The sequence below is a fragment of the Saccostrea echinata genome, unplaced genomic scaffold, assembly GCF_033153115.1.
Source record: "Saccostrea echinata isolate AGI-Se365-2 ecotype Australia unplaced genomic scaffold, CSIRO_AGI_Sech_v1 ptg000009l, whole genome shotgun sequence".
Classification (NCBI taxonomy): Eukaryota; Metazoa; Mollusca; class Bivalvia; order Ostreida; family Ostreidae; genus Saccostrea; species Saccostrea echinata.
In genome coordinates, this window is record NW_026889758.1 from 11,469,760 (window position 1) to 11,486,253 (window position 16,494).

Consider the following 16,494-nt stretch of genomic DNA (forward strand, 5'->3'; position numbering starts at 1 on the left):
AGGTTTATGTGACATAAGATTATTTTTTTGCAATACTTAATAGTGTATTCCACACTATACATCAATTTATTGATACTCCATCGAATGAACAGTCTCTAATGATAAAGAGTACACATAGTACGTATTGATCTGATAACACTATACAATTATGATACATTTATCAATTATTCTGATACAATTATGGACTTCAGTGTAGGTTGATATGTGGTTATAAGGACCAATTTGAAATATCAACAGGATCAATGGTGAGAAGTGATCTTGATCAAAGATACTGAAAGTGATAGCGACAGGAGCGTGGGTGACCACTATCATTTTCTGTGTCTGAGGTTAATATCACTTGACATGGATTCCCTTATGACCACATATTGACCATTCACTGTCATCCATAATAGTTATATCATATAATCACTCAAAGTGAATAAACTGACTCAGTCTGAACTGAATAGACTTATTTGGCTATCATGATGTCACACTAGTAAAAACATGCTTCTAATATTATAATGTCAAGTTCTACATAACTTTGGCATGACAGTTTTTGCTTATTACTGTATAGAAAAAGTGAGTCATATATCATATTCTGCAGATGCTCTATTGCTTAAATATCAGAAAAGGATGAATATCAAGTGATGCCCTTTCAGCAAATGAAAATTATGAAAATAATCTTCATATATACCGGTAATGTAGTGGCATGCTAATAGCTAAATATAACATAATAACAATGGTCGATTCAGATTTGCTAATGGACAACACTGACATGAATTTATCAGCTGATCCACAGTGGGTTATACATAAAATTATCAGATTATGATGTACATGCATCAACTCAGATGTGCTTTCTGTCATTAGCTAGTTGACAGTGTCAGAAATGTTCATACCATGTCTCATTGTTCTCAAAAACTGCATGGGCTTCACAACTCCTGAGTCCTTCTTGTTAAATATACTTCTGGATATTGATAGGATTAAGGTTTAGAATGGCCTGTTAGAAAATATCTTCTAAATGTATGCACTGCTTAAATATCTACCCAATATTCCATGTCTTGAAATATCAACAGGATCAATGATGAGAAATGAGTATATACTTTTATAGATCTACAATGATGTATACACATGACTGCATAAATATACATATATGCACCTGGGTAATGCTCTTTGCCTGAAGATGAACCAGGGGTAATATAACTCTGGTATTACTGGTGAGTATTGTGGACAGAAACTTCATCTAAAGTATGATATCCCCAGATCATATACAGCAGTATGGCTATCGGTAATTGTTCATGGCTCGATCACTTTATTTTGGCTATGTTGCAATATGTACAAATTAAGCTTAAAAACATTATGTCCTTAGCAAATTTTAGTTGCTGCATTAGTAGGGCTTGGTGTGAATCCTATTACATTGTTTAACAGTATCATCAGTATTGTAAGTTTCTTGGAATATTGGTGAAGACATATATTAAAGATGATACAACATTCATAATGCACCATTTATAGTGAGCAAATCACTGTGACTAATAAAAAAGGGAAAATTAAAATTTTACACTACAATTCTTCTTCAGTATCTATATGTGTATGATAACCAATATGCAATATACATGAATATGTACAAACATGCACATATATATTATGTAAACATGTAAAGGCCTACATGAGAATTAAGACTATACATCGAATTTAAACTATGGCTTCTTTTGACCATAAGCATAAATGTCTTCACCCCCCCCCCCCCCAAAAAAAAAACTTATTAAAAATTTGTGATCTGGGTTACATTTGATCTACCCTGGCTAGTCTGCTAACATACCGAATATTCTCCAAGTTCGGGAAAAATTGTTTACTTCTTTTCGGAATACATCATAGACATGTCAGGAGAGGTAGAATTTAGATGTACTCCGAGTGCATTAAAAATGGCGGACAACAGATTGGACACACAAATCGAGAAGTTGACACAGGCGATTAAATTAACACAAAAACTCAGGGCTAGCGTCTCTAAAGTTTTTACAGACCTTTCCGATGGCTTTCAAGCACCGAAAGGAGACGAGAAGGCACTCCTGAATAAGCTTCAGAAGTCTCTCACAGCAGTAAACGACAATCTGGGGTAATAGGCCAATTGTTTATATTTCGAATTTCCTCGCCATTATTGTCCAGAACAGGTCCAGCACAATACCCTGATAAAGGCATATAGCTTGATAAAGCTATATAGCTTTATCAAGGTATTACAAATACCTTGATCAAGGTATTTTATGCAATGAAAATACAAAAAAAAATCTTAAAAAATTAAATTTAAAAGTCGAATTATGAGTTATGGTCAGTGTGTTCACTTGTGCATGAAAAGTACTCAGGTATCAAAAAGACAGCATAAAAGAACGTCTCCTCACACGACATGCTTTTATACTGATTTCTTTGTGTTTGAGTACTTTACATGCATGCGTGAATTTACTGACAACAACTCAGAATTCGACTTTCAGTATTTATTTTTGGAACACTTCTAGTATACCGGTCCCTATAAATATGGCACTAAAATAGGTGCCGCCGAAGGTGGCGTACATTATAATACGATCGCATGAGCGATCGACAAAAATCGATAAATAGGCCACAAATCGCAAAATTGAGCCAAAATTCGTATTCCTTGTGAAAAATTGGGTTTAAAAAAACTGGTTTTTAAACACAGTTTTTTTAAATGAGAAAAGATTTCGTAAAATAACGTACTTGTTTAGTAGGTAAAACTTCATCTTGCGTTGTTTAGGAATATGATCACATGATCAATTTTTGACATAATCTCATAAATATTCATGACGTGCTTCACTTGTGTTTTGACGTAATGAAGAAATAGTTGATAGGACTCAAAGTGAAATGCTACTAAAATTGCAAGATTTTTGTGAGAAATGCAGGGATTTAACAAATTGTAACAAGTTACTAGTATTTGGTTGATTGGATTGTGCATCACCATCGAATTGAAAGGAAAAATATTCTGAATATGAACATTCGGAGGTTGGGATATCTAGCTCAAGTAAATGGTAAGTCGCTTTTACCAATAATTAACCTTCCTAAACTTAGCGCACAATATCGGGCATGTTTCGATATTAAACCAAGGCTAATTCATCAAAGTTTCGGTCACAAAACTTTCTGTTTTTGTAAGCAAAAATTGTATGTGTAAGCCCAGAGTGATGGAGATGCGAGCATGGGTGCATATAAAACAGTCACAATATCCAAGCTATATATACTCTAACCCTAATCCTTAGATCGCAGACAGCGCACAGATATTTAATTAATGGTTTGCTCAAGTTTTACATGTTCCATGCTTTACTCCTGTAAGATAATATAGCGGCACAGTTCGACATTAGGCTGATTCATGCAAGTATATGGTCACAAAAGGCACTTGGCAGTGCCTTCTGTAAGCAAAAATTACATGAATTAGCCCAAAGTCAGGAAGATTTAAGACTGGATTGATAAAACAGTTCCAGTCTTAAAACTATACACTCTAACCCTAATCACTCGATCGAATGTGTTTTGTTGAAGCGAGGGGAAAATGGCAGTTTGTTTACATTCTGCATAGCAACGGCAAGGGAAATAACCGCTCTTGCGCAGTCGCGTGATTCTGGGGACCGGCATACTAGAAACTTCCCTTATTTTTTCAGCATTTTTTTTGTATTTTCATTACATAAAATACCTTGATCAAGGTATTTGTAATACCTTGATAAAGCTACATAGCTTTATCAAGCTATATACCTTTATCAGGGTATTGTACTGGACCTGCAGAAAAAACTTAATGATGAAGATTTCTCAAACATTTCTTGTTTTAATAGAGTTGAGCTTTGTTATTTTAAATATTTGTGTTCCCGAGCAAATCATACAGATTAATGAACAGAAGTGTGTGAAACTAAGGATTAATATTGTTTCTTTACTGAAACGGTTGTTTTATATTTGGCTAATATATTAAATGTAAATTTTGTTCCATGCATATTCCAACTTTGGTTAAAAAATCATTTATTATTGTTGTTCACAGAGATTTGGAAAAGTTGGCCCCGAATATTCACAGCACAACAAACATTCCCCCTCTGTTACTGAACAGCACTGGCCTCCTTGGACTGGACCCAGCCACAGATAAATCAGGCATTGCTACCCAACTACATCACACACACAAATGGACCAATAAGGTTAGACTAAGAGTTGTGTTTTACAACTTTTTTTGTTTCTTGAATTATGATGTGCATGTATTAGTTTCTTAGATCTTCATCATTTCTATTTTTCTATATATATTAGGTACACAAACTTGGAGATTACTCAGCACAATTTTTAGGAACCAATCAGCTAAAGAGAACAAATCAGGGTCCTGTGGGTCAATCCAAGCGCATGAGACGACCAGAGCCCACCATACACAGAGTACCAGAAAACATGTAAGCACAATAACCAGGACTATTAGAGGGGTTTAGTTATTAATAGTATAATATTGCCTATTAAAGGAATAAATAACACAAACAATTTTTTTATTACAAAATTTAAATATATTTGCTTATTGATAGAAGCCATTCTCACTAAAGAAGTGATACCTGTTAGCTAACTTTATGTTTGGCCAAGTCACATCATTAGGTGAGAATGGGAAAATATAACTTTGTTTACAGTTCAGTACAATTTTTGAAAAGTTTCAGAAATATTATGAAGTTTTGTTACTTTTAAGTTTCTGAGAACATTTTCAAGAGTCTATTTTCACATTTTACAGGATTAAAAAATTCCTAATCAGATTTTCAATGAAAGAAATATTGAAAAATTAGCAATGTAAGTCTTTTGTATGGGAGATAAGAAAATTTGTTTGTGGTGTCTCTTTACAACTTTACAGGAATAAATTTCTAGTGCCAGTGAATTAAATTTGTGCTATGGTTTTAGCTCATTTTTTTAGCTCACCTCAATTAAGTTTGGGGAGCTTATGTAATACCCTCGGCATTGGTGTGGGCGTCCCAGGTTAAAGTTTTTGGAGCAGATTTCTTTTCAAGTACTTCTATGCCCTATATTAATCAAAGATACATGGAGGATGCTTCTAGTGTGTTTCATTGTACCAATCAAGGTTTCAGATGCTGCAATTTTAGTTAAAGAATGACCAGGTTAATGTTTTTGGAGCAGGTTAAAATTTTTGAGCAGGTCTCATTCCCAAGTAACTATAAGCCCTATGCTAACCAAACTTGCATGGGTGATACACCTAAGGATGCACACTACCAGGCTTGCTTCGGATGCTTGATCTGACCTACATTTTCCGGATGAGTGACCAGGTTAAAGTTTTTGGAGCAGATCTTATTTGCAAGTAACTATAAGACTAATATTGACCAAGCTTGCATGGATAATACATCTAAGGATGCACACTACTGGACATGCTGGATGCTGGATCTGACTTATATTTTCAGAATGAGTGACCAGGTTAAAGTTTTTGGAGCAGGTCCATTGCCAAGAAACTATAATGACTATCTGAACCAAACTTGCATGGATGGTGTATCAAGGGATAAACACTCTCAAACTTGCTTCAGATGTTGGATTTGACTTACATTTTCTGCTTGAGTGACTAGTTTAAAGTTTTTGCTAAGTCTATTCCCAAGTAACTGCAAGGCCTTTCAGACCAAAATTGCATAAATGTTGCATCTAGGGATGCACACTACTAGATTATTAGTTTAGTGTAGGACTTTGCCCTACTTTAAAACAACATTCATTGAGGTGAGCTCTGTAATCTCTGATTACCTATGTTTGTTAGAGCTAGAAAAATTATGATAATGTTTATGGGAATGAATTGATTGCAGAAATATCCAGCAACTGGTTACAACAGTGGACAGGAGCTCCCCTGACATGTCTGTCTCTCTGATTAGACCCATGGGAAATAGTACAGTGCTTCAGGTGAGTTATATAGATGTCATGTCTGTATCACTGATTAGACCCATGGGAAATAGTACAGTGCTTCAGGTGAGTTATATAGATGTCATGTCTGTCTCTCTGATTAGACCCATGGGAAATAGTACAGTGCTTCAGGTGAGTTATATAGATGTCATGTCTGTATCACTGATAAGACCCATGGGAAATAGAACAGTGCTTCAGGTCAGTTATATAGATGTCATGTCTGTCTCACTGATTAGACCCATGGGAAATAGAACAGTGCTTCAGGTGAGTTATATAGATGTCATGTCTGTCTCTCTGATTAGATCCATGGGAAATAGAACAGTGCTTCAGGTGAGTTATATAGATGCCATGTCTGTCTCACTAATTAGACCCATGGGAATTAGTACAGTGCTTCAGGTGAGTTACATAGATGTCATGTCTGTATCACTAATTAGATCCAGGGGACCCAGTACAATCTTTCAAATGAGTTATACAGATGCCTTTTTAGGTCACCTGAGTCACTCAGGTGACCTATTGCTATCCGTTTTCGTCCGTCGGCGTGCGTCGTGCGTTAACATTTGAACATTTTCAGCTTCTTCTCTGAAACCGCTCAACCAATTTCAACCAAATTTGGCATATAACATCTATGGGTGAAGGGGGACAAAATTTGTGAATTTCATGGTCCCTGCCCCCCTGGGGCCTGAGGGGTGGGGCAAAAACCACTAAAATTAATGCAATCTTTAAAAATCTTCTTCTTTACTCCTGGACATCAAGCAGTCAAACTGTTAGCATGATTGTAATAAGCATTGAGCCCTCTACCAAAATTGTGAAATTCATGGCCCCAGGGTAAGGGGTTCTGGGGCTAGGGTGGGGCTATATAGATCATATAGTAAAAGTGCATTATTTCTTCAAAAATCTTCTTCTCTGCTCCTGGGTATAAAATAAACTAACTAAGTACACAGTTATGATAAGCAAGAATGCCCCTTCCAAAATTGTGAATTTCATGGCCCCTGGGTCAGGGGTTCTGGTGAAAGGGGGGGGGGCTCTATTGATTATATAGTGAAAATGCATTATTTCTTTGAAAATCTTCTTCTCTGCTTATGGGTATGAAATAAACTAACTAAGTACATAGTTATGATGAGCAAGAGTGCCTCTTCAGAAATTTTGAATTTCATTGCCCCTGGGTCAGGGGTTTTGGTGAAGGGGGGGGGGGGTTATTGATTATATAGTGAAAATGCATTATTTCTTTGAATATCTTCTTCTCTGCTTATGGGTATTAAAGAAATTAACTAAAAACATAGTTATGATGAGCAAGAGTGCCTCTTCAGAAATTGTGAATTTCATGGCCCCTGAATCAGGGGTTCTGCTGTTAGGGTGGGGCTCTATTGATTATATAGTGAAAATGCATTAATTCATTGAAAATCTTCTTCTCTGCTCCTGGATATTAAATAAACTAACTAAGTACATAGTTAGGATGAGCAAGAGTGCCTCTTCCAAAATTGTGAATTTCATGGCCCCTGGGTCAGGGGTTCTGGTGTTAGGGCGGGACTCTATTGATTATATAGTGAAAATGCATTAATCCTTTGAAAATCTTCTTCTCTGCTCCTGGGTATTAAGTTCAGTAACTAAATACATAGTTATGATGAGCAAGAGTGCCTCTTTCAAAATTGTGAATTTCATGGCCCCTGGGTCAGGGGTTCTGGTGTTAGGGTGGGGCTCTATTGATTATATAGTGAAAATGCATTAATTCTTTGAAAATCTTCTTCTCTACTCCTGGGTATTATTGAAACACATTAAATACATAGTTATGATAATCAAGGATGCCTCTTTCAAAATTGTGAAATTCGTGGCCCCTGGATCAGGGGTTCTGGTGTTAGGACGGGGCTCTATTGATTATGAAGTGAAAATGTTTTAATTCTTTAAAAATCTTTTTCTCAGCACCTGGGTATTATTTAAACAAACTAAGTACATTGTTATGATAAGCAAGGATGCCTCTTCCAAAATTGTGAAATTCATGGCCCCGGGGACAGGAGTTTTGGTGCTAGGGCGGGGCTATATAGATCCTATAGTGAAGGTGAATTATTTCTTTGAAAATCTTCTTCTCTGCCCCTGGGTATTGCTTAAACAGACTAAAGTACATTGTTATGATACACAAGGATGCCTCTTCCAAAATTGTGAATTTTATGACCCCGGGTTTAAGGGTTCTGGTGAGGGGGAAGGGGGGGGGGGGGGGCTTCTATTGATTATAAAGTGAAAAAGCAAATTTTCTTTGAAAATATTCTTTTCTTCTTCTGGTTAAAAAAGCAAAGAAGCTAAGTGTATAGTTATGATGAGCAAGTGTGCTTCTTCCAGAGTAGTGAATTTCATGACCCCTGGGTCAGATGTGCTGGTGTGAGGGTGGGGCTCTTGATAATTTAGTGAAAATGCATTAATTCTATTAAATAATCCTGTTTGCTCCTTAGTGTTAAGCAGATAAACAAAGTGATGATGAGCAAACATATGGTCCCAGGGTCAGAAGCTCTGGTGTTTTGGGGGTGGGGGGTTGGGGGTTGGGGCTCTATTGATAATATAGTGAATCTGTAGTAAAAATGCATTATTTATTTAAAAATCTTCTCCGCACCTGGGCATATCTGAGGCAAACAGAGTAAAAGTTTTTATAAGGAAGGGAATTTTTACCAGATTTTTGAACATCTGGACCATTTGGTCAAGTGTTCTGGTCCTGGCCAGGGCTCTATTAGTTTGTAGTCTACTGAGAGGAGTTATTCCCCTTTGCCATTTACTTTTGATAATTTATCACTGTAAATAATGTACTTGAAAGGTAAATAGAACAAGAGAATTATGCAAAAACTTTTATTGTATAATACAAAAAGTACTCTCATAGTTTTAATGATCAGATAGACTTGTAAGTAGTAGATAAATAAAAATGAGACAAAAATTACTTGTCTTATTAAATATTCATCAAAGACCAAGAGATGCCAATGTAAGAGATTTCAACAAAGGATTAAAATAGTACAGAAGCATTGATAATTTGTTAATATACTGTATAGTGATAGTGATAAAATGGGGAACAGATTAGAACCTAATTTATGAACTGTTAATGAATATTAAGACCAATTATTTTGTTGATCATGATCACCCTATTTTTCTTGCTTTTGGGCAACAAAGCTTCACCTTTCAGTTCATTTAATACTCTATGCATCCTTGAAATTGTTGTATCATACTCAGGTGACCGTTAAGGCCCTTGGGCCTCTTGTTTATATATCACTTCGGCTCATGGCTGATGGTATTATCCTACAGGTATATGTAGATAGATATATGACCCATGGGTAACACTCCTGTCCTACATTAGTTACACATCATGTCTGTATCACCGTTTTGACCCTTAGTACCATCCTACAGGTGAGTGACATAGATATCATGTCTGTATCACTGATTACACCAGGGATAACAGTACTGTCCTACAGTAAGTGACACAGATATCATGTCTGTATCACTGATTACACCCAGGGGTAACAGTACTGTCCTACAGTAAGTGACACAGATATCATGTCTGTATCACTGATTACACCCAGGGGTAACAGTACTGTCCCACAGTAAGTGACACAGATATCATGGCTTAAACACTGATTAGACCCAGGAATAACAGTACTGTCCTACAGTAAGTGACACAGATATCATGTCTGTATCACTGATTAGACCCAGGGGTAACAGTACTGTCCTACAGTAAGTGACACAGATATCATGTCTGTATCACTGATTACACCCAGGTGTAACAGTACTGTCCTACAGTAAGTGACACAGATATCATATCTGTATCACTGATTAGACCCAGGGGTAACAGTACTGTCCTACAATAAGTGACACAGATATCATATCTGTATCACTGATTAGACCCAGGGGTAACAGTACTGTCCTACAGTAAGTGACACAGATATCATGTCTGTATCACTGATTAGACCCAGGGGTAACAGTACTGTCCTACAGTAAGTGACACAGATATCATGTCTGTATCACTGATTACACCAGGGATAACAGTACTGTCCTACAGTAAGTGACACAGATATCATGTCTGTATCACTGATTAGACCCAGGGGTAACAGTACTGTCCTACAGTAAGTGACACAGATATCATGTCTGTATCACTGATTACACCAGGGATAACAGTACTGTCCTACAGTAAGTGACACAGATATCATGTCTGTATCACTGATTACACCCAGGGGTAACAGTACTGTCCTACAGTAAGTGACACAGATATCATGTCTGTATCACTGATTAGACCCAGGGGTAACGGTACTGTCCTACAGTAAGTGACACAGATATCATGTCTGTATCACTGATTACACCAGGGATAACAGTACTGTCCTACAGTAAGTGACACAGATATCATGTCTGTATCACTGATTAGACCCAGGGGTAACAGTACTGTCCTACAGTAAGTGACACAGACATCATATCTGTATCACTGATTAGACCCAGGGGTAACAGTACTGTCCTACAGGTGAGTGAAACAGATATGTACTGTATCACTTAAAGACCCATGGGTAACAATACTGTTCTACATTGACACATTTTCCTTAGATACTAGTTTAATTCAGTGATTGATTTTATTTGTCCATAGATGAACATTATTTTAGTAATTAAGAAGATGCAGAGTGTGTTGCTTCATTAAAAATGAAATATAATGAATTTACATGTGTCTAATTAACCTCTGGTGTATCCTTGATTTAAAAGTTTAATTTAAAGGTTTCAGAAGAAAGAGTTGAATTCATTTTATTTTAAATCAAAACAACATAGCAAAAACCAGTAGGTGATTATTAAAATGTTTGTAGATAACCCTGGCCAAGACATTGAAGGCAGTGATTGTGTTGAGAGGACTTCTCATTGAGTATGTATCTATCAAGGCTTATAATGAGGACTTCTTAACGGATGATGGACGAGTGAGTATGGGACTGTATTATGTAATAAAATGGGTTGATAATGTAAGGCATTTCATTCAAAGTTGGTATAAGTCATTCATTCAGATACATTAGTGTAAAATAACAAATTTATAAAAATGAGAGGAAAAAAAAACAAACCTATTGTGCTTGAAATGCCACTGGAATATTGAAGCGTCCTTGGCAAAATCATATCAGGAAAGTCGGACATTTAATAAATGCTGAACAAAATGGAGAATGATTGCCAAAGATTTATAATATATGGTAAAATAATGAGTTTTAATCATAAAAAAGGGGAGAAAAGCAACTGAGGAGGTACAATATGCCTAGTTAAAACATAAATTGAGGGATTATACAGTAGATTAATAACTTCTGATTTTAGATATTGTAAAGATGTGTGATTTCTATGATAACATTTATTATAATATATTTGATTTTTATCCCCTTCAGCCTGATATATGGTCCAAATCCAGATATCAAGTTTTCAATAGGGTAAGTTTGTGTTAAACTTTGGTATAAAGTTCAATATTGAAGTTCGTGTACTTCATTCATGCATCATTTTTGTAGAGATACAATAATGTTCTGTATATAAATATAATGTGTATGATTTATAATAGATTTTAAGTGTTTTCTGAAAAAATTTAGTTAAATCATTCTTAGTACATGTACATTTCGGTGTTTATGTACAAAAAATGAAAGATTGCATAATGGCAGGCACCATACCTTTCTGCGTTTTATATAGAGAATATTACATACTAAAATCCATATCATATGTCATATCAGCCCGAGTGGCCCCATATCAGCCCAAGGGCTGATATGACATATGATATGGATTTCAGTATGTAGTATTCTATTTATCATATATTTAAAATACTTAATATGTGAGTTCACATAAAATTATTGAAGAATGTTTCGTGCATGTTTATGACCTTTTTTTCTTTAAAATCTAATAAAGCAAATTTTAGGTCTTTGAAAACAAATTAAGTCCACAGATGTTAGTAAAGAATTCTTTTACATGTATATTTAAATTAAATCAAGTTAATTGACTTTTAAACTTTAAACAAACATTACTTCCGGTTTGATATGGATTTTTGCCCGCCATTCCGATACGTGATATAGATTTTCCGACTGGTCCTTGATATGGGGTATTGTGACGTCACACGTATTGCACAGTGCAGAATCGGTGTATTTACTACAAAGTATATGATAAATACAAATAACAGGTGACAGATTTAGTAGCGACAGCCACATTACATTTTATTGATTTATATAACAGGTGACAGATTTAGCAACCACAGCCACCATGCATTTCATTGTTTTATATGCCAGGTGACAGATTTAGTAGCAACAGCCACCATACATTTCATTGTTTTACCTACCGTATAAGCAGAATTTTTAGCGAGGATTTAATTTTGGCATTATTAGCTAGAGTGCTGAGATCGCTAAAATTGAATATCACTAAAAATTAATTGCGTTTTATTTGTAGTAGCTTCTTTAGATAGCATTTTAAAATTGCTAAAATTACTTCTCGCTAAAAATAAAATATCAATTTTTAAGGACAAATCGCTAAATTTGCATCTCGCTAAAATTTACACTTAAATGGTAACAGGTGACAGATTTAGTAACCACAGCCACCGTATATTTCATTGTTTTATATAACAGGTGACAGATTCAGTAATTGTAGCCACTGTACAGTTCTGTGTTTTTATACATATAAAAGGCAACAGATTCAGTAGCAGCAGCCACCATACATTTCGTTGTTTTATATAACAGGTGACAGATTTAGTAACAGCAGCCACCATACATTTCTGCCATCCCCAGCTTCCAGATGTCAGCCTTCGTTCATTCCTTGTAAGTACATGTAAACTCTTGGACACTCTTTAACTTGGTTGAAATAAAAACATGAAAAAGGTCTGTTTCATTCATTTTAATTCTAAAATTCCAAAGTCTGTCACAGCTGTTTTTACCCACTATATACATGTTAAATTTTAAATATCAAGCCTATGGACATATGCAACATAGTTTTGAACTTTATTTGCTTATTCCCTGTGTTATTTAAGAGTTGAATAATTGAAAGATCTTTGCACCTAATGATGCTATACACCTCGTCTAAGTATCAACTTACAAGGTTTGATGATTCTAAACCTTTAAGTATTCAAAGTAATGACCTTAATTTTTTTTTTAATGATGAGCCATAAAATTCAGAAAGTAGGTCATGGTGACCTTTTTATTGGTTGACACACTTCAAGACCCCTTGATGCATAAACTGACAAATTTGATGATCATGGGCTTCAAATTGTCCAAGGTATCAAAACCAAATTGAAAAGAATACATTTAAAATTCAGAAAGTAGGTCTTTGTGACCTACTTTTGAGTCAGTATGACATGAGGTCCTAAGATGCATCAACTGACAAGATTTGATGATTGTAGTCCTTAAAGTGGGAAAAATATCAAAGTTTTAACAAAACATCATTTTAGATCAACTTTGAAGTAACCTTGAGACCACACACTTTGCTCCAGGGTGATGTCTTAAATAATTTTTATTCTACAACATATGCCCATCCTTATGCATGAGTTTGATGATAATTTGCCCTGTGGTTCTTGAGAAGATTTTTTTAGCAACCACTACTTTTGTTTTTATTTCCCAAGTGACCTCCCTTTGTTTAAGAGACACATTCCTATTTTTAGCATATATGAAAGCCCTTAGGCCAAGGATACTCTGTGATAATATGGCCCATATTCCAAAAAGTTTACATGCACCTCGAATCACACAAATGGCCATACCATAAGCTCTTTGAACCTTTAGCTCAGAAAAGCTAAAAAGGCAAGCCTGACAAAATATACTAAGTATGTTAACCAAAAAGTCACAGTGACCTAATTTGATATTTCATAGCTATATCTTAAGATTTCAAATAATTGGTCCTAGAAGTGGTTTGACCAAACAGTAGTCATCTTTAGCAATTTTTGGAATTTTACACTTTTACCATGATAACCTTAAATAATAAGATGCTCAAAATCATTTTTTCAGTTGATGCATCCTGAGTCCTTTGGGTGTTTCAACTAAAAAGTAGGTCACTGTGACCTGTTTTTGGAATTTCACTCTTTTAACTCAATATTTTATATACTAAGCGGCTTAGAATCATCAAACTTTGTCAGTTTACTCATTTGGGCCCTCAGATTGTGTCAACCAAAAAGTAGGTCATAATGTCCTACTTTTGGAATAAAGTTATCTTTTAATATTTCAAATAATAATGAGCTCGGAATCGTCGATCTTGGTCAGTTGATGCATCTTTGGTTCTTAGGGTGTGTTAATCAAAAAGTAGGTCATAGTGACCTACTTAGGAATTTCAAGACTTTATCTAAATATTTATGATGCATAGAGGCATAGAGTTGAGGTGATAAAGTCGTACAATTGATCAGAAAAGCGATTCTAGGCTTCTTGTTTTGTTTAACCTCCTACTTAGCTGAAATTGCTTAGTTATTTTCGAAATCTATAATTCTTTATTTTATTTAAATAAAAAATAAAATAAGTCGATACTCTTTATAATTACCCGGTAACATGTTCACGCATAAACACTTTTTATTGTATGGCCCTGAAATACATTGTCATTTAAAGTTATGTACAGTAAAACACGGTTACAACGAATATGCTTGACGTAATGAATTTATGCTTATGGTGAAGTGATTTTCATCCAGGTGGATTTAAAACATAATGTGAACTTAGCCTTTATAATGAATTAGAATTAGTCATCCCTGCGCTTCGCTATTGGCGTGTTTTAAGAGGGTTGTCCGAAAATGCGAACATTCAATATTTTTTTTTTGTTTTATTAATATTACAAAGTTTAGAATTGGTATGCATCATTTTCAACATTTTTTAAATAGTACAAAGAAATTTCAACAAAATATCTCTATAAATAACATTTTCCTCTTAGTTAAATGACTCCAAGTCTTACAAAATAAGCTGTCGGCGCAACACCGATGTCGTCAGAACATAGTTTTTAGTTTGTGGCGTTTGTTAAGGATTTGTACCTCTTTTCTTTAGAATTTTTTAAGTTTTTTTTCTTTTAACCCAGAAATTTGACACTACATTTCATTTTTATTTGGTAAGCAAATTACCCATTTGGACATACTAAAGGCATCGAAAGATCGCGGAATTAATTCTTTTGAATAGACAATTTTCCAACCTCGATCCACGGGCACTGGAAGTCAATGCAAATATTGAGTATGTGCATGTATAAAAAAGGATATGCACATACTCAATATTTACATTAACGTCCAGTGCCTGTGCCTCGATCATGAAGAAATGGCGCTCTCCATGTATGACGTTAAGCTCCTTAGTTTGTCGTCGTTTTGGGGGCTACCTAGCGCCTCTACCATCAGATAACTAGTCTAATCACGCTTGCACCTTTTTTGCCAGGTTTATCCTCGTGTCCGAAACATTTCTTTATGTCATTCCATCATTTCCAACTCTTTTCTTGTATGGACAGGAGTCATACTCCACTCAATACAGTACTGAATGATAAGTTGATGCGCCACATTATCGACCGATGTCGCCAGTTTTGACAATATCTAACGGAAAATGTTTGTACATATAACGTTATGTTGTTGCCATTTATGATGCTGTATTAATGAATTTTCACACTAGATCACAGATTTTACGCTATGTTGTTGCCATTTATGATGCTATATTAATGAATTTTCACATATTGGTACACTAGATCACAGAGTTTTTATCGGTGTATATTTTGCCATATTTTATTTTTTGTACAATGTAATAGTATCAAACAAAACATCGATGGCATTGTTGTTTCTACATGTAAAATTGAAAAATTTGCGGTGCACAGACCACCGAAAATTAACACCCTTGAAATGCATATGATATTACAACCTCTTATTAACGAAAAAAATAACAACATAATTCCCAACAATGTTTAAAAAATGACTAATTTTGGTGGGGTAGTTTATTAAATATATGAAAAGTTTCTGCTTTTTGAGACAACATTTTGTATATACTTGTATAACACTTAGCTTTCATATTAGATAAGTTTTGATTCCTTTACTTTCAGATTTGGTTGAATAATTACAAGACTTTATTCTCAGCGCCATGTTCCAAATGTGGTAAATATCTACAGGGGTTTCTACCTCCCATATGGAGGGACACTCGCTCCTCCCAGCCTTTACATGATGGATGTCGTCAGTGATATAAGGACCCAAAAGCTGGGGGATATCTTGAGATATCTGCAGGACTCCATAGCTCTGGGATATCTGGAGATATCTACATCATTCCTTGTAAGGGAACCTTAAGTTTATTTTGATAAGATCCTAAAGGAGTCTATTGTGCTGCAGAAAACTGTAGGATGTGAGTTTGCAGTCAGTTGCTGGACAGTGTTAAGAGGAAATGTTATATTTGGTTCTACTGAGAAACTACTTATGGCATTATGACAACTTTTAGTGCTAGAGCAAATGTTGCAATCTGCAGTGTACCTGTGTTATGTCAGGGACGTATATACTTAGTATATATATATATCTGGTTATGTGTATTTGTAATGATGAAGTGTCCCCAAAAAGATTTTTTTCAGGAATAAGTACCGTATTTTTTCTATACTACATCAGTATTGACAACTCGATTTGATCCTACTGATCCATGTATCATTCCATCTGATAAATTGTGACATTGTGAAGATGCAGGAATGATAAAATTCTTTTCGCTA

General features: G+C 35.2%; 1 protein-coding gene across 1 annotated transcript; it reads left to right on the plus strand.

The window, feature by feature from the left end:
- The first annotated feature begins 1,876 nt into the window (after nt 1–1,876).
- LOC133181769 (mediator of RNA polymerase II transcription subunit 27-like) lies at nt 1,877–16,494 on the plus strand. The gene is made up of 8 exons (XM_061316357.1): nt 1,877–2,089; nt 3,998–4,148; nt 4,255–4,388; nt 5,775–5,868; nt 10,680–10,787; nt 11,235–11,276; nt 12,558–12,635; nt 15,850–16,494. Exons 1-8 carry the CDS (start codon nt 1,899–1,901, stop codon nt 15,982–15,984), a joined length of 933 nt encoding a protein of 310 aa, XP_061172341.1. The 5' UTR covers nt 1,877–1,898; the 3' UTR covers nt 15,985–16,494.